Raw genomic sequence first — 27,061 nt, 5'->3', positions numbered from 1 at the left:
CATATTGTCCTTTCCATCTCTGTCTTCCTGTCCATCCACCACTCTATCAGTGTGCATGTGTTTGTATGGACTTGTGGAGACCTTTTCTGTAATGATGATGATGATTAGCATTGTGCTTGGTTGGTTCTGTTGTTCCTCATTATTTGATAAACTACCTATCTTTCTCTCTCTGAGGGGTTCAGTAAAACAACTTGCACCTGATGATTATTTTAGATTTCCATTTGCATCCATAATGCACTCATGTTCTCTCTCTCTCTCTGTTTCTCTCTCTCTCTTCAGAGTCAGTGAGGTTGGTGAATGGGTCTAGTCAGTGTTCGGGCAGAGTGGAGGTGAAGTCTAATCAGTCGTGGGTCTCAGTGTGTGAAGGTGTCTTTGACCAGCAGGAGGCAGAGGTGTTCTGTAGGGAGCTTGACTGTGGGGGGCGCTCTATGGAGAAGGCAAGGCTCCAATGTGGACCGAGGAGTTCCAGTGTGAAGGCAACGAGGCAGCTCTCCTGGACTGTGGAATTACAAATTCAACTGGAAACACCTGCTCACCTGACAAGACTGTTGGACTCACCTGCTCAGGTAAAAGACGAGTCACACTTTTTGTTTGGCTTATTATTTCATAATGAAAGTAATATTAATTGTTACTGATTATTCTCTTTTTTTCTCTGGACAGAGTCTTATGTCAGGTTGGTGGGAGGATCCAGCAGGTGTATTGGTATAGTGGAGATGCAACACCAGGGAGAGTGGAGAACAGTGGATGGTTGGTCTGACTGGAACCTGAAGTCATCATCTGTAGTGTGTAGGCAGCTGCACTGTGGTTTTGCCGTTTCAACAGAAAGGACTTCTTGTTCTACACATGAACGTGTTTGGTGGATTTCATCGTCCTGTGTTGGTTCTGAGTCTTCACTGAAGGAGTGTGGAACGAAGGAGTCTGGCAATTCCACTGACAAACTGGAGGTGATATGTTCAGGTAAAACAATAACTTCAACAATCTCTTATTGTATGTCTGCATGTCCGTCCGTCCGTCTATTTGTAGCCTGGTTTCCAGATATATTGTATATTTCTGGTAAGGGCAAGACACTTTGAAAATAGATCATCTTACTTTAAATACAATGATTTGAAGGTCTAAAATCTAGACTCTAAATAATGACTATGTAATGTATATTGCTTTGTTTGCAAATCTCCAGTTTTAGGATACATGAGAACCTAACTAATTGTTTGTGTCCACTGTCCACATAGCTCATTTGGACCCAAATGTTCTGGGTTCTATCCTGGGTATTGCCAAATCATCATAGGAGTAGCACATACTACAACATGCTATCTAAATATCATTTGTGTTGGTTAGAGTGATTTTTGTGATTTTGATGTTTCAAATAATTTGATGTCTCTAACTTGACCTTTGCCTCTGTGTTTATAAATCTGTTGTTTCAACCCAATTACCTCTGTCTTGTTACAGATATGTTGTTTAAGCCAGTCATCGCCTTCGTAAACTCTGTGCCATCTAGTGGTGGCTTTGAGCAGAGCACCAGTAATGCAAGTGAACGGGAGATAGTCTTATTTTGAAGGGCGTTTGGCCCGGAAACCACTTGTTAATATACTAGAATTTCGCGGGCCTTCGGCCCGCTCATCCTAACGCGATGCGTCGCAAATGGGAAGAAGGCAATGGCAACCCATGATGTTTTCATTTATGCATTTGCTTGGAAAGCGCAAAGTTGCCAAGCTGGCTGAGTGGCCCTGTTTGGTTTTGTGTATGTGCGTATGAAAGCGAGCATGGCAAGGCGCAGGAACAGTATACTGTACTGTACTGTACTGTACTGTGAGTCTGTGTACTGTACTGTAGTCATGTGTACTGTACTGTTCTCTGTACTGTTGTATTAGTGTTTTTTTATTATTATTATTATTACATGGATTAATATTCTGATGTACTGTACTGTACTGTTCTCTGTACTGTTGATATTATAGTTAGTAGTGTTGTGTTATTATTTATTATTATTATTATTATTATTATTACATGGATTATTATTCTGATGTGAGCTTTCTTTCTGTAGTGTACTGTACTCATGTGTACTGTAGTGTTCGCTGTATTGTTGATATTATTGTTGTTATTAGTGTAGTGTTGTTATTTATTATTATTATTATGATTGAAAGAGCATGGCAAGGCGCAGGAACAGTATACTGTACTGTACTGTACTCATGTGTACTGTACTGTTCTCTGTACTGTTGTTAGTGTTGTGTGCTTATTTATTGTTATTATTATTATTACATGGATTAATATTCTGATGTACTGTACTGTTCTCTGTACTGTTGATATTATAGTTATTAGTGTTGTGTTATTATGTTTTATTATTATTATTATTATTACATGGATTAATATTCTGATGTGAGCTTTCTTTCTGTACTGTACTCATGTGTACTGTACTGTTCTGTACTGTTGTTATGATTAGTGTAGTGTTGTAATTGTGTATTATTATTATTATTATTAGCGTTTTGTGGCGTGTGTGTGTGTGTGTGTGTGCCATTTCAGCTGCATTGCGAGGCGATCCGAAATCCCCCCTCCCCCCCGCGCACGCACGCACGCACACACCACACACACACACACGTGTCTGCAGTGACACTGCGTTGTACACAGCTGTTCTATTTCATCCTTAGTGACTGCCAGAGGCAGTGCTTAACACTGGACGCCAATCATCCAGTGTTAAGCAGTCATCCAGGATTCATAGGACCATAGTTACATACGTGACTTACGTTTTGTGTTGCAGCGCGTTGTTGCAGCGTGTGCGTGTAGTGTTGTTGTTGTTATCCATATCTGCGCCTCGGTTCGTCCCGATTGTACCACGCCAGGTGTCGACGCGGTCGTGTTTGCATGATTGTAACTGTGTATGTAATCGCGGCGCTCTCCATCCAAGTTAGAATCAGTGTAGAACCTGTGTTGTTGTTCTTCGTCTTCTTCTACTTTTGGTTTCCGGCAGGCTGTACACTGTGTGTGTGTGTGTGTGTGTGTGTGTGTGTGTGTGTGTGTGTGCGCGCGCGCACGCACGTGTGTGTGTGTGTGTGTGTGTGTGTGTGTGTGTGTGTGTGTGTGTGTGTGCGTGTGTGTGTGTACCGTGTAACTTCCGGTAGTGTTTCCGGAAGTGTGAAAGGTAACACGAAACACACGTGGGTCACGTGGTGGGGTTTTGAGCCATTGGGAAGGGGTGATGTAGTGTTGCCAGGTCCACGTATTGTAAGCGAGTGGTAGTGTGTGAAAGTATAGGCTGTAGGCTGTAGGAAGTCAGGGTTTGCGGCCTTGTTTACATAGACGTGGCAACAATGTTTGACAATGTTGGCGGCGCAGCCAATGAAAAGAGTGGAATCACGGGATGCAGTGTTGCCAGGTCTGCGAATTGTAAGCGAGTTGTAAGTAGCGTGTTGAATGGCATTTTTTCTGTGCTTGTTTGCATAGACGTGGCAACAAATTAGGCGGGGGTGTCGGTGCTTGTGGCGTGTTTGTGTTTATTATTGATATTGCTGTTGTGTGTGAGTGTGGACGGGAGTCGGCTGTAGTGGCAGTGCAATGACAGTTTTTAGGCGGGTGTTGTTGAGTGTGGCCGTGCGGCGCGACATGAGGAGATAGCCGTGGATCGACGCGGAGGGTAAGACTGTGTCGTGTTAGTGTGTTGTTGCAGTGTGTGTTGCAGCGTGTTGCAGCGTGTCAGTGACGTAGTAGCTGGTGACTTTATGTTCCTTTCCTGGGCTTGGGCACATGTTTTCAAATGTATAATAGATGATACTGTAGATATTCTTTTTTACAATACACTTCTTATTTTTCAATGTTTATAGATGTATAGGCATTTAAGTATTGCAGTTGAGGTTAATGACATTAAGGTATCATTATCAATGTGTTGGCCATTACAGGCATACTCTTTGCCTGACTTTAAAATCTGCATCAGTGTGATTTAGTTTTTCTGTTCATATGTTTTAAACAAGCTTGTTATGAGAAGTGAACCTTATTGTATAGTATAGATGTATTATAGATGTATTATTGTTACCTTTTGTATGATTTATGATGTCTTACTGCCTTTATAGTATTGCATTGTATAGTACTAGAATTTCGCGGGCCTTCGGCCCGCTCATCCCAGAGTTGCGTTGGCCCGCGTTGCGATACAGAAGTCCACAGATACAGAAGTGCACAGTGACACGCGTTGTATGCAGCTGTTTTGTGTTGCAGCGCGCGTGTAGTGTTGTTATCCATATATGCGCCTCGGTTCGTCCCGTTTGTTCCACGCCAGGTGTCGACGCAGTCGTTGGCGCAAATTTCTTATTATTTTAACTGTGTATGTAATTGCGGCTAGTAGCACACATTTTTTTTTAGGAGCACGATGAAAAGTTATGAAATAATGTGTTTGAGGGCCCTCCTATATACAGCTTTAGTCCCCACACGTCTCAATATTTGCCATTGACAAAGAACAGAGAAATTAGGTCGAAATGCCGCTAAATATGACGTAAATTAAAATGTATTATATATATATGTTTTTTTAATTGAATGTAAATACTTTACTTATAAAAAAACCTGGCAACCCGCACCCCGCGGTCATTTTCCGCTAACCGGAGCGGTGCTCCCTAGCCTGCTGGAGGGGTTCACATCATCCCATGCAGCCTCGAGAGGAAAAAGAAGGCAAATAAATGCAGCCTTGAGGCTACCTCCCAATGTGGTGTTGTGGAGCTTGATCACCTTCTCGTCCTCCTTTTCTCCCCAAATTGTCAATGCCACTTTTTTTTTTAGGAGCACGATGAAAAGTTATGAACTAATGTGTTTGAGGGCCCTCCTATATACAGCTTTAGTCCCCACACGTCTCAATATTTGCCATTGACAAAGAACAGAGAAATTAGGTCGAAATGCCGCTAAATATGACGTAAATTAAAATGTATTATATATATATGTTTTTTTAATTGAATGTAAATACTTTACTTATAAAAAAACCTGGCAACCCGCACCCCGCGGTCATTTTCCGCTAACCGGAGCGGTGCTCCCTAGCCTGCTGGAGGGGTTCACATCATCCCATGCAGCCTCGAGAGGAAAAAGAAGGCAAATAAATGCAGCCTTGAGGCTACCTACCAATGTGGTGTTGTGGAGCTTGATCACCTCCTCGTCCTCCTTTTCTCCCCAAATTGTCAATGCCAATAAATGCAAAAGTTGCCTAGTGTGAATACTTCCACAGCCTAAGTAGTAAAGGAGAAACTATCAGTCTTCTCCGAAGTCGGTCAATGTTTGTCAACTCAGCACGTGTTGACAACGCATATTAGTAAACAGAAGCCGTATGTGTGTCACACCAAAAGTGGTGACCTATAGAATCCTGTACATAGAAGCATCACGCAATCGTCTCCCTCCCTGTGTGGGTCACGTGGTGGGCTCTGAGCAAATGGGAGAGAGAATGTAGTGTTGCCAGGTCCGCGTATTGTAAGCGAGTGGTAGTGTGTGTAAGTAGCGTGTTGAATGGCATTTTTTCTGTGCTTGTTTTCATAGACGTGGCAACAAATTAGGCGGGGGGTGTCGGTGCTTGTGGCGTGTTTGTGTTTATTATTGATATTGATATTGTTTGCGAGTGTGGACGGGAGCCGGCTGTAGTGGCAGTGCGATGACAATTTTTACGCGGCTGGTGTCGAGTGTGGCCGTGCGGCGCGACATGAGGAGATAGGGAACCAACGACGCGGAGGGTAAGTGTGTGACGTGTTAGTGTGTTGTTGCAGTGTGTGTTGCAGCGTGTTGCAGCGTGTCAGTGACGTAGTAGCTGGTGCCTTTTGTTCCTGTGCGTGCTTTTGGGCACATGTTTTCAATTGTAATATAGGATAGAATAGGACTAGTAGCATGCCAAAGTTTGTGCTATTGCCATTGAGAATGCATTGGGCGTTTAAGTTAAATAACTGAGAAACTACAAATCATTTCAAAGTAAAAAGTTCCAGCATGTGTCTCCACAGTAAGCTGACTTATAAAATGTGTGAATGGAGTTTCTAGATCAAAGTGATTTTTTTGACGTGCCATAGAGCTGCCATTGAGCCCCATTATACATTTCTCAAATTTGAAAGCACTATATATTTCTAAAACTATGAAACATTTCAAAGACTCCATTTCAGGCAAACATGTCCACCGTAAGATGAACCTAAATAGGTTTGAATGGGGTTTCTATAGGTGTAAGTATGTAGGACTAGTAGCATGCCAAAGTTTGTGCTATTGCATTGTGAATGCATTGGGCGTTTAAGTTAAATAACTCCGAAACTACAAATCATTTCAAAGTAAAAAGTTCCAGCATGTGTCTCCACAGTAAGCTGAATTATAAAAAGTGTGAATGGAGTTTCTAGGTGAAAGTGCTTTTTTGACGCGCCAATGTCTGCCATTGAGCCCCATTGTGAATTTCTCAAATTTGAAAGCACTATATTTCTAAAACTATGAAACATTTCAAAGATTTATTTTCGGGCAAACATGTCCACCGTAAGATGAACCTAAATAGGTTTGAATGGGGTTTCTAGGTGTAAGTATGTAGGACTAGTAGCATGGCAAAGTTTTTGCTATTGCCATTGAGAATGCATTGGGCGTTTAAGTTAAATACGGGGGGGGACATATTTTGACAGCAGAAACTGCCTGTCATAATTTCCCTATTCCAAAGCCCCCCCAGGTACATTATATATTTCAACTATTTTCAGCAATGGTACACTTATTTTTTCAGTGGGTAGATCTTGTTGAGCTGGTCATTTTGAAAGTAGATCTCACGTCATAAATGTGTGGGCACCCCTGGTATAGATTTATTGTTTATTGTTGGATGATGTATGACGTCTAATAGTATTTTCTTACCATGTACTATGTCAGTGATGTTTAATAAAATATTTATATTGTGAAACTGTCAGCTGCCTGACTATACTGTGGGACAGTGGGAGCCCAAGAGGGACAGCTTGCTTGGATGAAGAAGATTATCTGTATAACCATTCCTGAACTTGTACACATAAACAATATTGCTTTCTGTCTATTTAACCTGTCTGAGAAAAATTGGGTACCAATAGCTAATGGCTATAGTTTATTATAGTTATCAGGAGCAGCGGGCAGTCACTGAGCAGTGGTGCCAGCTCAATGGCCAGTGCCTTAAGTTATTGGTCAAGAGAACTTGCCCTGTCTCTAAATTGTCTTTTCGGTCTCCACAACTGCTTCTATCAGGTCTACTTATTTTACTACTAGCATATACGCTGCATATATACCGTACTATTTCTCCTCAAATGTCCTTTTATAATGTTTCCTTGTTGCTTAATGTTTTGTTTAAGGCACATTGATTTTTTTGTTGAAATGTGCTACACAAGTAAACTTGCTTTTCCTTCCTATATGAGGCTTTTGTTGCGTCTTGCCCATCTTCGCCTTTACATCTATGTTCTGTGGGCAGGGGCGTGCACAGATAGATAGTGCTAGAGCATCTGCCCTTTTTGCACTCTGGACAGCAAAGTGCCCTTTTCAAAGTTTTTTGTACAGGTTGTTCATTTTATATTTGTTTTGTACAGTATGTAACCAATTCTGGATTAAAAGCGTCTAATATATCATTTATGCCCCAAAATCGAATAAATATAAATCTCACACACTACTAAGGCAGCCGGCAGTTCCATGCACGAGCCGCACAAGGTGCCCTTTTTTTCACTTGAGCACCTGCCCCTCAAAATGTCTGTGCACGCCACTGTCTGTGGGCTCTCTGCACTCATCAGTGCCCCAAGAGGGCTCTACAGCAGCACTGCAGAAGTGCAGCACATCTTGGCACACCTGCCTCCCGAGAGTCTCCTCACCTGTCCTTCATCTCCTCCAATCACCCCCAAACTCTACAAGAGCCTGACTTGCATGCCACTCGGAGCTAGAGCTGAACTAGTCAACATGTACGGTAAAGTACAGGCCAGCATGAGCATACACAGTTGTTTACTTTACCTTAGTTGTAGACTAGTTCAGCTTTACGCAGCTACCTTGTCAGCTTGTTAAACTTCACGCAGTTATGCAGTGCCAGCCTTCTTTTGTGCAAGTTCTTTGTGATCTGCAGCTTGAGCCCCAAAAAACTGGGGGGACACTGCTGGGAGGAACTGCATGCGGCACTGGGGGGACACTGGGGAGGCACTGGGGGGACGCTGGGCACTGGGGAGACACTGGGGAGGCACTAGGGAGGCCCTGGGCAGACATTGGGGAGGCACTGGGGGACAGTGCCTCTCCAGTGCCATGGGGGGATCACATGACATCATCAGGGATGGAGATCCCTGATGTCATCAATATTAAGCCCATATATGGAGATCCCTGATGCCATCAATATTGGCCAGCAACTCTACATCTGACCTCAAACCCTTAGAACTCCATATATGGAGCTGACCTGTTCTGAGTCTGACATTCCATATATATGTTGATCTTTCCCCATCCATCCTTCCTCTACGATGTCTCCCTTTTGATTGATACCTGATTGATACCTGTCCATGCCGCAGCCGGCGAAAACTAGAGTAACCTACTCAGGCCCAAAAATGAAGGCCCGGCTGTCACCGTTAGATCTCCATATATGGAGCTGACCTGTTCTGACATTCCATATGTTGATCTGACCTCATCAAACCCTGTACATTCAAGACACGCTCCATATATGGCAAGTAAAGAATTCATTCCATATGTTGATCTGACCCCCCATGCCAAAGTGCCAGTGCTCGCCCAGCAGTCTGCTGTCACCTAGGCGGATATGTTGATCTGACCCCCCATGCCAAAGCGCCAGTGCTCGCCCAGCAGTCTGCTGTTACCCAGGCAGATGCGTGCACGCGACCTCAGGCGTCTTACTGGTATTAGAATAGTATTACAGCAAGCCATATGCAGCTGCTCTTAATCAAATTACAAATTTAGGCTATTTCTGAAATGTGTTTTCTGTTTTGATAATATATTTTCATATTTAGTCATAATATTATTTGGGTAGGCCTACAGTATGTGTCACAAACTCGTAAACAATGCAAAATGAACAGTTGAGAACTGAACCACTGACAGTACCTTGAAAAAGCATTGATCCTCACTGCCATCTCCTGGGGTAAAATTGTTACTACTACATTGTTAACGCTGATTGATTGATTGATTGATTGAACATTTTATTAACAGATTGCAGAATGGGTACAGTTCAAGGAAGGTACAGGTCAATACAAAAACTGCTAAGAGGATAAACCAGAAAAAGCACTAAGACTTGTTTACATCAGGGTCTTCCATTTTCAATTCATCAAACATTTAAAGACATACAAATATACACATCTATGCAAAAGAAAGATAATCAAATACACGGTTAGAAAAAAGGGAAAATGTACAGTATATAAAATAGAGGGGGGGGGGGGGACTTTTACTTTTTTACAGGGTCCAGTTTCGTTGCAGCCGCCCATATAAGTGAGAGCTATGAATTAACCCCTTGTTTGAGCAGAATCTGGGTTGCACGTGGTTTGTTGAACTTCCTCTGGTGTTGTGGGTGTGGACTTTGTTGACATTAAGGAAGTATTTTGACAGGTACATGGGTATCTTAGTAGCGAATCTTGTTCTAGACCAGGCCCATTGCAAGATGCTGTACTGTCGTCAACCCTAAACCAATCCAGCCTATCAAAATGGGCAGGGCCGGTGAGGTGGGTTCTGGGAGTGAGGCCAAGTAGTAGCCTGAACAGTTTGTTTTGGGATGTCTGGAGCCTTATTTGTTTTTAGGGCCTGTGGTACCATGAGGTGCATGCATAGTCGAAGAAACCTTGTATGAGGGCTCCTGTTAGGGTCTTCAAAGTATTGTTGCTGACCAGTGAGGAGATCCTGTACAGGAATCTTGTTCTTTGGTTGACTTCTTTTTATTACATTGGTAGCCATTTTATCACAGGAAAGATTTAACTCCACGATGGAACCTAGGGAGGTAATTTCGTCTTTTCTTGTGTAGGCCATTGGATAATCTTTTGAATAGCCATTTTTTATGACTTCTGGAAATAAATTCCTCTTGCAAATGAACATTATTGCAGTTTTATATCCAGATTAACATAACCTCACAATATCAAGATTGTGACTTGTCAAGATTAAATGTGAGATAACATAGGCCTACTTTATTCTTCTCTTGGGATGAAAATCACACCCGTGTGAAGTGTGAGGCGCCCACTGTGGCTGCCACATGATGTCACTGCTTAAAGCATGTTAGCATGTTGGTGCAAGTCCATAGACTTGGCTGGGGTCCTGTTTTTTTTTTTTTTTTGGGGGGGGGGGGCTGTTTTTTCACGTCATTAAGTTCATAGACTTGGCTGCCATATTACATAATTCAAAAGCCAGCTGGAGGGCCTAGCTCCCATTAAAAAACAAATAAAATGTCCATCCTAAAATCATATTGCATAATCTCCCCTTTGACAGGAAAAGACTCGCTCACCGTATGGAAAATAGAAGTAAAACTCCATAAACTGAGACTTAGAAAAAAATAATCTTTATTTTATCATGCTCATAAAGTGCTCTAATAATCTGCCCTTCCAACATACAAGCCCACTCATCATCACAATATGTTTTACATTCCAACATGATCATCGTCTCCTTTTTGTTCCTGCAATATCTTTCTTTGGTATTCATTTTGATGCATGATACCCATTCGAGAGAGATACTTACAGCATTTATGACAGAACGAACACCAAACATTGCAGGTTCAGAACATGCAAACGTCCGTTTATATAAGCTCCTGCAGCAAAAACATCTGTTGTACACAATGTAGAACGGTCCCATTATTTTCAGACTAACTGAGGCCACCGGTTGATGTCAATTAAGCTCTATACTCTGCCGGGACCTTTACATAAGGCCCTGGAGGGGACCACAGAGCATGGGTTGTTCCCAGTTTGGCAGGGGTCGTTTCCTAGATATACATACAGGCCTCATTCACCTTCAGGATGTTTGAGTTTGACAATTAAAGAGACAAAAAAAGGCACAAACCTCTGAGGTTTATATATAGTTCAGAGATCTCAATACGGGAATCAAGGGTGCAAATGAGGCAGCTTGCAGCACTTGACACATCGCCAGTTATGGCTTTGAAAACAGAGGAATGAGGGGGGGGGAGAGGTGATCTTTCTTGGCTCCTCCAAACAATAAGGCAGCTGCTGCTGTGTTTTTTTGCATAGGGGGTTGTTTTCCAGAATGGTTGTTGTTTTTAGCATGGTGAATGTCTCTTGGTTTATGATATATTAGTATTTACGGAAAGTCTCAATTCTCTGTCAGTTTTGATATAAAGCTGTTTTTTCTCCTGCAGGAGATATTTTCCACCCCATCCTCCTTTGACCTCAAAATGTGTGCACATCTACTCTATCACCTCTAGGTGGCACTGATGCAGGACAAATAATATTTATGTTTGCAGCAAGATTCTAGGGTGCATGTCCATATTAAACTATATCATTCAGGAGAGATTGACTTATAGAGAAGTTCTCTTCCCTATAAGTCAATCTCTCCTGAATCCGGAAGATCAAATATGAAAGAGAGGAGAGGAGCGAAGAGGAGAGCTCCCCTCCTCTCCTCTCCATGCCGAGAGGAGAGGAGAGCTCCCCTCCTCTCCTCTCCATGCCGAGAGGAGAGGAGAGCTCCCCTCCTCTCCTCTCCATGCCTCGAGGAGTCCTCTCCATGCCGAGAGGAGAGGAGAGCAGAGCAGAGGAGAAGAGATAATCATCAGGGGAACAGCCAGTCTTACCAGCCAATCTCCTTTTGAACCAAAATGATCTAGGACACCGGCAGCCTCTGTCAGAAAATAACTGACATGCGTCCCACAAGAATGTGGTGCTCCAAATGAATCATTAAGGGAGGATAAATTAGAGAAGTGGGTATTTTAGAGCAGCCGCAGGGAGTAAAAAAAGAAATAGGCTTCCTCACTGTGGGCTCCACCCTTGCCAGGCAAGCAAGAAGAGGGGTGGAGAAATAATGCCATAGATTTAAGGGTATACAGTTCAGTTCATACAGAGAAGATTCTCTGAATTGCCCAAATTTAAAACATATACACTGTCAAATATTAATTTAACTTAGAGTTAAGTTATAACTCTCTCAGAGTTACAAATGGATAAATTAACATATTCTTCCCGAGGCCATGCATCTGCACATTTTTCCCCTTTTTCTAACTGTATATGATGATTTATTTTTTTATTTTTAGCATAGAAGTGTATATCTGTACGTCTTTAAATGTTCTGATGAATTGAAAATGGAGGAGCCTGATGTAAACAAGTCTTAGTTCTTTTTCTGCATGGTTTTATCCTTGTAGTAGTTTTTGTATTGACCTGTACGTCTGTTGAACTGCTGTACCCATTCTACATACTGTGAATACAATTTTCAATCAATCAATCAATCGTGTGTGTGTGTGTGTGTGTGTGTGTGTGTGTGTGTGTGTGTGTGTGTGTGTGTGTGTGTGTGTGTGTGTGTGTGTGTGTGTGTGTGTGTGTGTGTGTGTGTGTGTGTGTGTGTGTGTGTGTGTGTGTTCATGTTTGATTGACAGTTATAATGATTTTGCCTTTACATTAGCCTCCTGTGTAGACCTGCAGTAAAGTACACAAAAGTGTGTTTGAAGAGCCTTCCGGGAGTTGTTATAGTTCATACGGTCGTATACACATCTGCACATACTCTCTCATGAATAATATCATGTACAGACAAAAAGAAAACACACAGTCATTTATCCGCGTAATAAATTCTAAAGTTAAAAGGCGTGCACTCTTGGGACACATAATATATTAAAGGAATAAATCAACAACAAATGTAGAGATTAAGATACTGTAAAAAAAGGAAAAACATCTTGTTAAACTCTCCGTCGAGACTCGAGAAACCCCTTATTATTTCCAGATTTTTTTCTCCCTTTCCTTTCCTATTTTTAGATAAGTGAATTTGAGCAGTGGAGGGTCCGGGGTCAAAGTGCACATATTTGCTCACAGTCTGGAATTCCAACATCACTTTTTCCATTACCCAGAGTGCAGTGGGAGGGGCCTCGATCTGCCCAGAAGGCTCCTTTATCAGCAGATACACGTACTGCACACTCCTGGTGGGCATGGGCACGCACACACACACACGCACACACACACACACACACACACACACACACACACACACACACACACACACACACACACACACACACACACACACACACACACACACACACACCCTCCCTCCCCATTCCCCTGTGGGATATCCTGCCCAGAGCCAACAGTGTAGTATTTACTGCCCCTTATGGAACACATTACCTGTGGTGTTATCTGCTTGCTCACAGACCTCCACACATATTTGTGCTGTTATTTTTAGGCCCATTTCCACTGGCTTTCCCTTCAAGCTGTTTGAATAGCAGAAGGAAAAGTGCATGGCAGAGCCATGCATGCTAGCCTTGGCAGGGAGACACGGTCCCAGATAGAGACCGCGATAAGCCACAAACTTTGTCGTACGCCGGTGCTGCGTTGCCAATAATAGCCGATCTACAAGATAGATATATAAGCTCGCAAGCTTGAGAGCATTCGTGGCCGCGGCTGCGGCCCACCCATGACTTGACCACTTAACACGGAAGCCATTCGGCTGCCCTAGCTGTTAAGTGATCAGGTGGGGTGGACCACGTACATTTACAGGATCAATGGAACTAATGTAATATACTTTAAGTTCTTATCGCTTTTATTATCATTAAGATCTTAGTGTTTTGGCAATTATTTGGGGGCCCATTTGGAATAACCCCACCAGTGGTAGCCTGGCATGGTCAAATTAATGTCACTGCGTCTGCGTAGATATTTGTGTGGAAGAACGAATGTTTTACTTAAGTAAAAGTATCAATACTGCGATATATTACTTTGTTACAAGTAAAAGTCCGGAATTCTAAATGTAGCCTACTTGAGTAAAAGTACCAAGGTATTGGCAAATTAAAACATTGCCTCTAGTGATAAACCCTGATTGGCCCCTCACTACTTCGGGAGGAGTGAAATCCAATCAGCTTAGCTGTGCCGCATGTGCCAGACCAAATGCAGAGCAGAGTCGTCTGGTTTCCAGGCTACAGTAGTGGGCCCCGAGCCACAGGTTGAGAACCACTGCAGTACAAGTGTTGTACCGGAACGCGTACAACACTAGGTACAACCTAAAATCGCCCTATGGGGATTTCAATGCAAATAAAAAAATACATAAACCTGTGTACTGGCGCCCTCTACTGAAAGTGACGTCAGACTTCGGTGCTCTATGTGCGTGACATCATACCCAGAATTTATGCGGGAACGCCTACTGAGTGTCAAAAAACTATACTGTATGGCCTTGATAGCCCATACGTCCAAACAGAAAAGTCCTATTTGATTGCATTAAATGTTAAACGACGTTAAACTCACTTTGACACTCACTTTGACACTCAATTTGCCACTCGATTTGCATGCGCATAGTCTACATTTTCAGTTGAAAGTTAGGCACTTTTCATTTGATGAAATTAGCCCTTACGCTGCCTATTTAGGGCACCATTAATTCTCTCGCTCCCTTCTGTTGTGTCTATTTCCCCCTCTGCTCCTGTGTCTCTTTCCCCCTCTGCTCCTGTGCAAAAGCTATTATCTCTGTCATCCCAAACTCTGCATGGCCAAAGAGTACAGAGGCTAAATGTTGTTAACTTTATGATAAACATCGGTCAGTCACATTAAGAACATTCCAGCGGAGCCCTCACAGTTTACATAGCTCCAACTGTACTTAGATTACAGGGATAGCAGTGCATAAACGCAGGCATATTGTGTGTATAGAGTATAAAGACACACACACACACACAGTTACGCATAATTTGCTAAGCACGTGTCGATCATCACATCTAGATTTCGGTACCCAGGCCAGCATTGGCCTGATGCCAGGGCCAAATTAGCCATTGTGCCGTGGCCCAGGGGCCCTTGGCTCTCAGGAGCCCTTTAGGGAAACTGGACTGCACTGGGTTTGAGGCCCTGATAAGGGCTCCTATACCTCTTCATTGGCCATTGGTCAAAAAGATGATTAAAAAACGAAAAACAGAAACTTTCGCACGAACACGCACTATGGGGGGGATCCAAAAAATGATCGGTCCCGGGGTCCTCGTGGGGGTTAATCTGTCCCTGGCAAGATCATTGCATGGGTGAAATAGGCGCTCTCTCCCTCTCTCTAGGGCAGGCTCTCTAACCCTAACCCTCTATCTTTCAGCTTGTTGAGGTTTGCTCCAGCATTAACCCAGGTTATACTTTCAGCGCCCCCTGGTGTTCATGTGAAATCACTGCAGGCAGCCAGGCAATATCTGTGAATTTGCGCCAACTACTTCCAGGGCACACAGCCCAATACAGCGAAAGGAGGAGCAAAAAGTTGTACGAGCAGCAGCCAACATGTCTTAGTTTTCATCACAAGCGGTAATATATCGGGGACTAAAACAACAACTTTGGAGTATTTTTCTGAGAAAACAAGCAGCAAAGAAACGTCAATGAGTGGATCCTTATGGGGTGCGTGCGCATTTATCCTCATGATGGGAAGAACGTAGGCGCTGTCTAGCAGCCTGGACAGCACGAAAGGTTAGTGTTGAGCATCGGCTGCTTGGAATTGATATAAACCTTACAACCCGCCAGCTGACGGGTATGGCGACCTTCGGGGTTAAATCTTAACCCGTCATCTGACGGGTTACGAAGCGATTTGGCGTCATGATGACTCATGTTAACATGGGTGAAACTTATCTCTCATATTTACTTTCTCTCACTGATTAAGCCCTGGTTCATACATCTTCAGGATCAACAGAAACGTTGCCTTACAATGTCAATGTTGTCGGTGACATCATGACATCAGGCATGTCCATAACTGCGAATATCCTGGTCACCTGCCTGCCACTTCAAAGACAGACAGAAGGACACACAACTTGAACTTCATACTAAAAACAAATAAGAGTGCGCACGCACGCACGCACGCACGCACGCACGCACGCACGCACGCACACACGCACACACACACGCACACACACACACACACACACACACACACACACACACATCTCCTCTCTCTCATGCCAGACACAGCTGTGAGCACTTTGAAGCTCATTTTGGTGGTAATCTCTCAGCTGTCTTCAGAAAGGCTTCCAGTTAGCCACATCCATCTGTCTCCCCATCCCTCTTTATCTAATATCAATGATAATACTAACAACAGGCTGTGGGCTATCCTCCAACCATTCCGTCTTGCCCCTGGATCCCCCTTCTGCTTATCTTTCTGCTGCTGTATGTGTGTGCGGCCCAGCTGCAGTCATACATACTGTACCGTGTACCATGGTGCCTCTGTACCAAGTGCTCATTCAGCACTGCGTTTGAACTGTATGCGTAATCGGTGGTGGTCGTTTGCTAGCTGGCAGGCACATTACAACACTTCACTGTAGAGGTCAACAATGAATGTACTTAATGGATGTATGGATAATTTATCTTTCTGGGGGTTTTGTCAAACAAGTTAGTTTACACTCCAGCAATGATCAACCATGTTTCATGTTGGATTGTTCGTTGTTATGGTCTTATAATTAGGCCTGCAGTCTGCATGTGTCTACTTCAGGCCCAGGGGTCGGCAGCCTTTTTCACACGAAGTTTTCATTTTCTTGATAGTCAGTGTGAAATATCAACATTACTTTTTGATGACACGACATCAACATTAAATATTTCCAACTGACTTTCATTGTCCATTAGGCCGCTAGACCTTTTCTTTCACATCAGGATGTAATAATCATTAGACTACTATCTCTCCCATCTATCTATCCCCAGTCAGAGTTAGGAGTTTGAATTAATGTAGAATTATGTGCAGGAGGTTGTATAAATGTGAGGGGACTTAATTTAACTGACTGAACAGGGTTTTTTTTTTAATAGAAATAAAATCACGCTCGTGTGAGGGGCGCTCTTCATACATCACATTCCATGCTCAGCCAATCAGCGGAGCAAATTCCGTGCTCAAACGGACAGACACACAAAAGCTGTGCATAGGAGGACCCCTCAAAAACCTCTCTCTCACATGCCAGTGATCATCCTCCCCTATTCCCTGTGCCAATGTTGGTACTCATGCCTAAAGCCCTAACCACACCAGAGGGTCACCATGTAACTCCTTGCAACTACTTGCAACCATTATTCCCAATGGCAGTTGCAAGGAGTTGCATTGGTGTGGTTTGTTTTGTTGCAAGGAGTCAGTGGCGTGCACAGACATTTAGAGGGGCAGGTGCTCAAGTGAAAAAAAAGGGTACCTTGTGCAGCGCGTGGAACCGGCCGGTTGCCTTAATAGTGTGAGATTAAAAAAAAGGGCACATTGCTGTCCAGAGGGAAAAGGGCAGGTGCTCTAGCACCCCCTAGTGTCTATCTGTGCACGCCACTGCAAGGAGTTGCAGCTGGTGTGGTTTGGGCCTAAGGTTGCTTACTACCGGTTTACTCTATGCTGTTCTTTCTTGCAGTGCCTGGTGGCCCAGATTGGAGGTGGACTGACAGCATCAGTACTGGCATACAATAAGACTGCGAAAAGCTCCATTGCAGCCTTTTTGACTCAGCCATCCTACTGTACATCCATCCATCCATCCATCTTCAACCGCTTATCCGTAGTCTGGTCGCGGGGGCAACAGCTCCACCAGAGAGCTCCAGACTTCCCTCTCCAGAGCAACATTAGTAACTTAGTTCTGCATGGGGGATCCCGAGGCGTTCCCGGGCAGATTTTGGAGATATAATCCCTCCATCTCAACACACAACTCGTACTGTACATGTTTGCTGTATCTGTAAACTGTGCGCTGTATTTATATATTATGCTGTGTACTTAAAGTATAAGCTATAGTGTAAAGTTTAAGCTTATATAGGGATGTGCTGCCATTTGTTTTGCTGCCCTTTTATCCTGTTTCAGTGTTAGTTGGGGAGACTAGAATGGTGTCTCTGTTTGACCTGGTGTAGCTTATAGTTACAGTAATTAAAGCTGTGGGTAGGGCCTAGATTATTGTTATTCTCTGTCTCGCCCCTATTGCAATAGAGGTCGTAATAACACAAGTAATTCTGTATTCTGTTCACATTTACTGTTCATTATGTAATGTTGTGTTCTGGTGGTGTACCATTTGTTAACTTCAATGTTTTTTTTTAACTTGTTGTTACATGTCTCTGTGACAGTGGCATCGCAGTAGAATACTTGGTGTTCATTTACAAATACCGGTAACACAGGATTTTGCTTGACAAATTTGTAGTGGAGCTAATCTAGGATAACTGTCAAGTGACTTAAATTCTGATACAAAATAAATATTGATTAACGGATCCACAGTGTGGTCATACTGATATCATGACTGAGACCTGTCTCGTATACGTGGTACTTATGTGCCGCATCAACCCCTCCGAGGGCCCTGGCGTTACACCAAATCAAAATGCCCCATGCACGCGCGTAACACAATCAAGAACGACACTTTTTGCATTCACACACCCAGTGAATGAATGCATGTGCGTTCAGCGCACCGCCATCACTATCACCGCTGCTCCCATAGAGTTATAAGGCTGCTCCCATATAGAGTTATAAGGCTGCTCCCCGACACTGGATCTGCTATTTTTGAGTCTCCTCCCAGGCTCCCACCGAGTGGTTAAGAAACACTAGCTGGGCTGGGGTTCCTGTGTTGCGTTACATTGAAATCGGTGACCTATATGAATACGTTTTCGACAGAAGCAACAGCTGTATCTATATTTGAAATAGTCTTGCACAGGGCCCTGCAGGCTGCGGGCCCTGGAGGAACTTACACTCCACTAAGTTCCATTGTTTATCCGGGCCTGCTTATGATCCCTCAATGATCTGCTCAAACCCAGCAGGGGATATTAAAGTATGTATGCAGACTAATCCGTCCATGGCTGGACATTAGACACTAAACAAACATTATGACCTAGAAATCCTAGATGATTCTGTTGAGTTTTTTGGTTTTTCTTTCCTTTTTTTCAGTCTGTTTGTATTGAAGTAACCAACAGCTGAAAACACCACTGACATTTCTGTGGATGACTTGAAAATTCCTTATACTACTTTGTGGGTCCCCACCATGGTAAGAGATATTAAAAGGCCACTTATTTTGGCTCTTGGAAAGTCGGTTTCCAAGTTTTAATAAACATGTTTTGTTAAAAAGACAAAGATGCAGTCTTAGTTTGGGGAATGAATTACTATGCATTAAGTATATTAAGTAATAATTAGCCTATCATATGTATAAGGTGGACCCTGTTGTAAACAAGTGTAAAAGCTTTATCATGGTTCGTCCACAAAGTAACAGTTTTTGTATTGACTTTCGTTCGAAATGTACCCATTCTGCATACTGTGAAATAAAAATTTCAATCAATCAATCAATCAATCAATCAATCAATATTAATTAATTAAAAGGTATTCTCTCCTAGGAGAGGTAAAATAATGTAGGCTACAGTAGCCAGTCAGTTATTGTGTTTTACATAATTTACCGCCGGTAATAGTAGAGCGAAGATTAAAAATAATATTAAAATAAATGAAAAAAGTGGTGGTGTTTATGATGCGCAGTGCTGCACTGTCTGTGAGCTTGTAGATCGGCTATTTTCGGGCTTTGGCCCCGCCCCCTACGACCGGCGACGGCTTGATTTTCCATTGGCACGATGATGACGTACGTGAAGCCTCTCCTATTATCTTCTCTCTCCAAACAACCACCAAGCCAAATGGTCCGGGCGGCTAGTCGGTGTGCTTCTCCTCTGCTCTGAATGATTGAGAGGGAGAGAGACTTTTTTACACTGCACTAAAAAAAACGCTAGGCGAACGAAGCAGCAACACTGAACACTCACTCGTCGCAGAAAAAATGAGCCAGAAGAACCCACTACACTAGCAGCAGACAGTCGCCGTGGATTTAATAATACAAACGGAAAGTTTTACGATATGAGCTGGCCCTGGACGTGAAAAAGTACAAGTCAAAATAAATACCGGGTAACATCACCTTCTTTATCTTTCCTTCTTCTTCTGCTGCGGACCACCTTCTTTTTTTCCCCAAGAAAAGAAGCAAGTAGAATGCACAGCAGCAACCAGCGCAGCTGCTGCTAATAATGCGAGACGATCCGAGTCGCTGGCTGCAGTCACACACTAGTGTCGGTTCCTGCGTTTATTTCTTTTTAGCCCGCTACTGATGCACAACAACTGGACTTCTGTTTGTTTTCAGTTCTTTTAACATCCATCAAAGTCCTCCCCGAGCGACCTGCCTGCAGTAGAGAGAGAGAGAGAGAGAGAGAGAGAGCGAGCATTACTATGGCTGGGACGCTGACAGCACAACAGGGCACGGGAATGCTGCTGGTGACGGCCAACGTTGGATCTCTCTTTGAAGATGTGAGTGTTGTCTGTCTGTCTGATGAACCGCGCTACAGTGTGTCTAGTCCTATTGACTCTTGACGGGTGATGATGTGCGAAATATGTTTCCGAGAAGGTGGTTGCTTGTGGTTACACTGTTGCCGTTTTTCCACGTCCTGTTCTATGGTTGATGATCACGACTCGTGTGCTGGTTGGTTTCTAGCATGCATGCAGTAGCAGCCAGCCTTTAGGCTAGTAGTAAACCCCACCACTATACTCTTACACATAGCATTATACTAGGTGCATAAACCCATAGCTATGGCCTCTCTCTCGAGTCATAAGTCACAATCATAACTATACGTGTGTAGGTGGTAAATGACATTTGTATATACACCATATATGCTTGTGGTGTGTGTGTGTGTGTGTGTGTGTGTGTGAAGAGCAATTGAATACGCAATCAAGTATTGATTGCGCAAAATCGATCATCTGCCTTGAACTGCTGTAGTGTTGCAAATGTCCCACATTTAAGGTAACTGTTTCTTTATACCGTTCAGTGAGTCCCATACAGGGAATAATGTATAGGCTACATCTGGCTCAGTCAGTGCTGCTTGCCTCTTAGGACTTGTCAAAGTTTTTGCACCATGTGTGTACATGCAGGAGCTGTTTGTTGATGATGTGTCGGTTGAATATATATATATATATATATATATATATATATATATATATATATATATGTGTTTTTTAATGCACATTAGGATTGATTGAAATTGCAGAATTACAGTACAATTCAAGCACAAGTCAATACAAAGACTGTTAACTGTGAGTGGACGACCCAATAAAGCATTACACTTGTTTACAAGAGGGTCCACCTTGTTCAATTCATCAAAATTAGGATGTGCATTAGGTGATGTGAATTAGGATGTGCCTACAACATCGCCCTGGAATGGTATAGGACCTATATCGTTAACCTATATTTTAGGCTATTTGACTATAATGTGAATTCATATATATATATATATATATATATATATATATATATATATATATATATAATGTGTATGCAATGGAGCCATATACAAGCATAGAAATACTAGCTGCTTGAGATTGTCGTCATGACGATCATCTTTATTTACTCACCAAGTCACCATGACTTGTGTCTTTAAAGGACAACTTTAGTTTTTTTCAACCACGGTTCATGTTTTAGGTTGTTATTAGAGAAAGTAAAAGATGAGTGTTATATTTTTTTTTCATTTGCTGCTTTCTTTCGTTTTAGGGATTTTAGCTGTTTTTGACAGGGGGGCGGGGGCATTCGAGCATGGGGCTAAATATGTATTTCTTTAGAACATTTTATAGCGATTTATTTTTAATTATTTACTATAGTCCTAATAAACCCCAGGAAATTTTATCTGGCCACAAAAAGATCACAGGATCTAGTGAATGTGAAGGTAGCCTACTGGGGGGTAGCCACACTGTGTGTCATAGGCTCAATATGTCAGTTTGACACATTCAGTAAATCTCGTGATCTTTTGTGGCCAGATGAAATTTCCTGGGGTTTATTAGGACTATAGTAAATAATTAAAAAATAAATCGCTATAAAATGTTCTAAAAAAATACATATTTAGCCTCATGCTCGAATGCCCCCGCCCCCCTGTCAAAAACAGCTAAAATCCCTAAAACGAAAGAAAGCAGCAAATGAAAATAAAATAACACTCTTTTACTTTCTCTAATAACAACCTAAAACAAGAACTGTGGTTGAAAAAAACTAAAGTTGTCCTTTAAGGAAACCACATATTGGCTAATCTGTAGAAAGTGAAACCATATGGCATGTTCTAGTGTTCACTATAGTTTAATTAGGCTATATATAGCTTAAACATAAGCTTATCAAGAGACATGACTAGTCTCTTAAGGTGGTTGCACACTGGACGCGTTTTTCGGAAAACCGATGGAGAAACGCTGCTAAAAATCCGAATTTGCATCCGATTCGCGCCCGGTGTGTGGAGACCTTAACTGGGCTCCAATTTGTGAATATACATGAAATGACATTTTTAAATACCGTCATTTAATATTTACACCTGAGCTTCTCTGTGTTGTCTCCTCCCTAAGTAGCATCATTTGACCTTTTTGTACTGGCAGTAGGCCTAAATGATGGTGGTAGCCCAAGTGTGATCATTGTTTGTGATTTAAACTCTTCCAAGTTCAAACATAGTGTGGCACTTTCAGTGTTGTGTCAATAGGCACAAAGTAAGTCCTGTCCCTCCTCTATCTCTCTCTCTCTCGCTCCCCATACCCATACCCGTGTGAACCGCTGGTCCCAAACATGAGCGTAAAGCATTTTTCTCTCACTGGAGTAAGCCTATAAATAGCTGAGCTAGTCACGGCCCAGTCGCTGAGCTTTGGGTGTCTTGTGGATTATTTGTCCACCAGACTTTTTAACATGCATGGAAAAATGTCGAATTTGATGCAATTTCTGAAAACTGAAAACTTAAAAATAGTTGCTGTAACAGGATCAATTTTAGGACAGATGGCAGCCAAGATTTTGGTGTTACCATTACCATATCATGTTGTAAAATGTCCCAAACGTTGGACAATATGTAATATCAATACTTCATATCAGATGTTACATTGATTCGGTACATTTAAGTGATATCTTGGAATCCAGTGTGGCGCCACAAGGCAAACGACACAAAACTGATGCCTAGCATATGCACAACAGGCGTGTAAGTCACCTAGTCCCATTAGTTTTTAGTATGACTGTATAAATCGACCACAGTAACATTTTAGGACTCTTGCTCATCATATCACAAATGCTGTTGTGACCTGAAAGTATCAAATGCATATTAGACACAACATTCCACAAAAATCCCAAAGAGTGAAGTGGAAATTGATGTCTTTAGCTTTACTCAAATCACTATTGTGAATGTGAAGAAAGCTAGAAGTAGGTATTTTGGCCTGTGTCGCCGGCGTGGTTGTCAGGGCACCTTAGGCTGCAATGCCAGCCAGACAGGGGTAGAGCAGCTGGATGGGGACCGTGAGGTTACCAGTGAAATCCCGGGTTCCTCCAGAGTTGGTTTTGAAGTGTCCTTGGCGCTGAACCCCAAATTGCTCCTGATGTGCAGGTTGGTGCCTTGCATGGTTTCCTCCGCCATCGGTGTATAGAGATACGTGTGTGTGTGTGTGTGATTGGGTGAATGTGCATTCACCCAATCTATGTAAAGCGCCTTGGATAAAGGCGCTATATATATAAAGGCACCATTTAGCATTTACAGCATGTCGCGGGTTCTAATCCCAATTATATATATATATATATATATATATGGCAATTAATTTCTTTAATGCTGAAGTAGGCCTAAAAATGTTTGTTTAATTTCAAAGTTGAGATGAAGAAAGTCACCACTCACATCACACATTTCTCTGCGAATGGTTTTACTACTTCCACATGTCGACAGGTGTGTGTGTGTGTGTGTGTAGGCTAAAGAGGCTTTAGGGAAACAGGCTTGCTTCTAAATTTATTCATGCAGGAGGCCTTACGTGCGCAATGATGACGGGTATGGCTGTGCTCTAGTCTAGGTTGTCTATTTCTATGTTGTGTTTGACAGTGTTTCCCAAAAAAGGACAGTGTCTGATTGGCTGCCAATTAGTCTGCACACAGGCTTCTGTGTGCGGCCTAGAGGGGTGTGTTAAAGCTACGTGCAACACAAAATGTCTTTGGGAAACCCAGCCATTAACTGTATATATGATGATTTCGGGTGTGACTGTACAGTACAGTAGAGGGACCCCTACATGGTAACTCTGTCATTTCTCAACCGTTTCGGACACGGGGCGGCTTGCTGGAACCGGCCCGAAACCTAAGCTGACTTGTTGCACCGCGCAACTGTAGAGAACAGTTGCACCGCTCACTTCACAGGGGTGTGATTTTTATTATTACAGTAGAAGTTTACAGACCAAACTGTAAATAAAAGCTTTACATGACTTTCTGCCTCAGTCCGTATATAGCGAGCTGTAGTGAATAAGTAGAGAACAGAGTTGCACCGCTCACTTCACAGGGGTGTGATTTTTATTATTACAGTAGAAGTTTACAGACCAAACTGTAAATAAAAGGTTTACATGACTTTCTGTCTCAGTCCGTATATAGCGAGCTGTAGTGAATAAGTAGAGAAGTAGAGTTGCATCGCTCACTTCACAGGGGTGTGATTTTTTATTATTACAGTAGAATGTTTTTCCTTATGAAAGCAGAGAGTCTTCTGTTTCATACGGTATATAGTATTTATATGTCGCTATAGGCCTTATTTTGTGAATATTGAGGAGTTCACGTCCATGTCTTCTCTGAAGTTATCTGGTGGGCACAAGCTGCATTCAATAACCAATTACTGTCTAACTGTAGATGGGATCAATGTGTACTGTTTTCCTCGTAAAAGTACACATTCAGGGCTTTCATTCGGTGTATAGGATATTTTTTGGGTTCAATTTTATATCTGCCTGTCAATGTCTCTGACTTTAAACCATCCATAACTCTGCTCGCTGTTCAAGATAACCACTTCCAGGCAAATGCAGGTGTTGCAAAAAGGTCAATCTCCAGAATGGAACATGGTAAAATCAAAATGTATTTTTTAAATTGAAGTGGACAAGTTCAGCTTTCTTTTGATGTATGCGTGTGATTCTCGCTATAAGAGAACATTTTGCTGTGGGCCCCCGAACAAGGCCTTTGTGCAATGTTAAATGGTAGCAACATCAAAATAGGCCTGGGGAGATCCTGTAGCAATCAAAGTGTTAAACCATCTTAAGGCTAAGTCAGAAAACATTTCATCCTGAAACTAACTGGAGGTACTTTAATAAGTAATGAGACTCTGCCATATATGGTGGCATTTTATGCTTTATTTCAGATGGGTCAGTGTAGTGGAGAGACCGGACTAATTGGCATAGAGAGAGGAGACAGAGGCCATGCGAGACAAGACACTCACAAGGAGCCTAGGTCCTGTGCAATGGCTCCAGGCAGGCGTTTGTGACTTTAATATTGACGGCAAACATTTTGTTTTCCTGCAGTCATCCAAATGGAAAGGTCATTTTCCGCTATTTGCACTTGGGAACGTGCACACGCACACACACTTGTTAGGAGTTACACCTGGCTAATGTAGGTAACGCCTCGACTTTTTCCTGCTAGTGGTGCAGTTGCCATATTAATGAGGTACACTATTTGTATGCAGATAGCAGACAAGTGTTGCATTATTTAAGTTTGTTCAACCAGCGTAGACAAAGGGCATATCGTCTACTTAGGTGTGGCATCATAGATTTGTATAATAGCTCCGTTTGGAACCTCAATATCTACGCTTTAGCTCCGAGATATCCTGACACGGAACCTCATCTCGGAGCTTAAACGTAGATATTGAGGTTCCAAACGAAGCTAATTTGTATACGGCACATTGGTTTCACATTGGTACTTTATTTGTTCTAGTACAGTATGTAGTTCTCATGGAGTTTCTTAGGCTATTATGTTGATGACACCCCACCCATTAACCCATCCTGGGCGGGACGGGAATCCCTTTTGGTATGTTATACTTTAGGCATTAAGGCATTTGTAGAATAACAGACAGAGCGTATCATTAGAGCTTGATCTGTTATAGATTTCCCAGTGAAACGTTCAGCAGGATCAGGCCAGATGATAATTGTACTAGCCTTACGGTAGTGAGAATATTGACTGAGCTCTATATATTTTGTTGCACAACGAGTAGCAAAAATCCCCAGGCCCACAAGCTCACAAAGTGCTGCGATCATGTACTGTATGGCACATTGTGAGCTTGTAGATCAGTACTGCCCGGCCTACTCGGGAACAAATGCAAGTTGAAAATGTATACACCCAATCACCCACTGTAGCCTTTATCAGAGTGTCTGTCTGTCCCTTTTCATGCCGATCCCTAATGTCATCAGTATTGGTCAAATTGTCTGTTCTGGACAATCTTCCTGATCAACTTCATGCTGGGCACTCAAATCCTCTGCGATACACGTGATCAGTCGGACGGTTCTCAAGAAGATACGTGAAGGACTATACATTCATTCATTCATTCAAACCTTTATTTATTCTCGAAAGACATTGAGGTAATTTGCAGTATCGTCGAGATACACATAAGACAACATTTCAAAGCAAAAACAAACATTAACTCATCGCGTGACGTAGCACGTAGGCTATGTTTAAAACGCTTTAATTGCGTAATTTAGAGCGTAAAATCAAATTTATTTTGATATTTTTGGAAAATGTTTCATTTAATAATATGTCTATTAACTGATTATGTTTTAGATGGTAGTGGTACTTGGCATGTGACTTTGTGGTGAGTGACGTCTGCAGGGCTGTGGAGGGTTGAGCTCCCTCTGAGAGCAGTGCCTCAGTGTAGAGATGTCTGTCTTCGTACTACAAGGTTATTTACGTTCCCCTCCAGTGTAGCACGTTGCAGTAAACACTGGCCGTTGGCTGGGGCCTTTCATTTGATTACGAGTGCATGTCGTTTTGATTACAAAACACCTCTTGTTGGCCAGTTGACATGGCCATGTAGTGATGTAATGGAATACTATGCATAGAGCCCTCTCTGTTTTGCTACCCAACACTAAAGGAAGGCTAAACCTGCCATCCATTCGCCCCTTTTGGGGCCATTCTAGGTCTTTTTTTCCTATGTCACCTCTTCTGTCTCTCTGTCCTTCCCTGTCTCATGAGTCTTAGTCTCTCTCTGCATCCGTCTTTCTGTCTCACTCTCGTCCCCTGTCAGCTCATTAGCGCAGACCATCACAGAATGTCTCATTACAAATGGATCCAGACCCCAGCGAGCCGGCATATTTACACTACTAA

General features: G+C 42.6%; 1 protein-coding gene and 1 long non-coding RNA gene across 4 annotated transcripts in view; both read left to right on the top strand.

The window, feature by feature from the left end:
* The first annotated feature begins 340 nt into the window (after window positions 1-340).
* On the top strand, window positions 341-18,007 carry LOC306931136. The gene is made up of 3 exons (XR_013790978.1): window positions 341-566; window positions 661-957; window positions 17,384-18,007. It is a non-coding gene; the product is annotated as an uncharacterized lncRNA (long non-coding RNA).
* A 1,585-nt stretch (window positions 18,008-19,592) lies between these two features.
* The window catches only part of inpp5a (inositol polyphosphate-5-phosphatase A), a 244,203-nt gene continuing 236,734 nt past the window's right edge, over window positions 19,593-27,061 (top strand). For 2 of the 3 annotated variants that reach the window (XM_079511580.1, XM_079511581.1), the window contains exon 1: window positions 19,593-20,268. In XM_079511580.1, coding sequence (XP_079367706.1) covers window positions 20,191-20,268 — 78 coding nt within the window. In that variant the 5' untranslated portion in view covers window positions 19,593-20,190. The remainder of the gene's footprint in view (window positions 20,269-27,061) is intronic. The other variant, XM_079511579.1, reaches the window with a different exon arrangement.

The sequence above is a fragment of the Electrona antarctica genome (assembly GCF_951216825.1).
Source record: "Electrona antarctica genome assembly, chromosome: 10".
Taxonomy (NCBI): Eukaryota; Metazoa; Chordata; class Actinopteri; order Myctophiformes; family Myctophidae; genus Electrona; species Electrona antarctica.
This window is presented reverse-complemented; position numbering and strand designations above follow the sequence as displayed.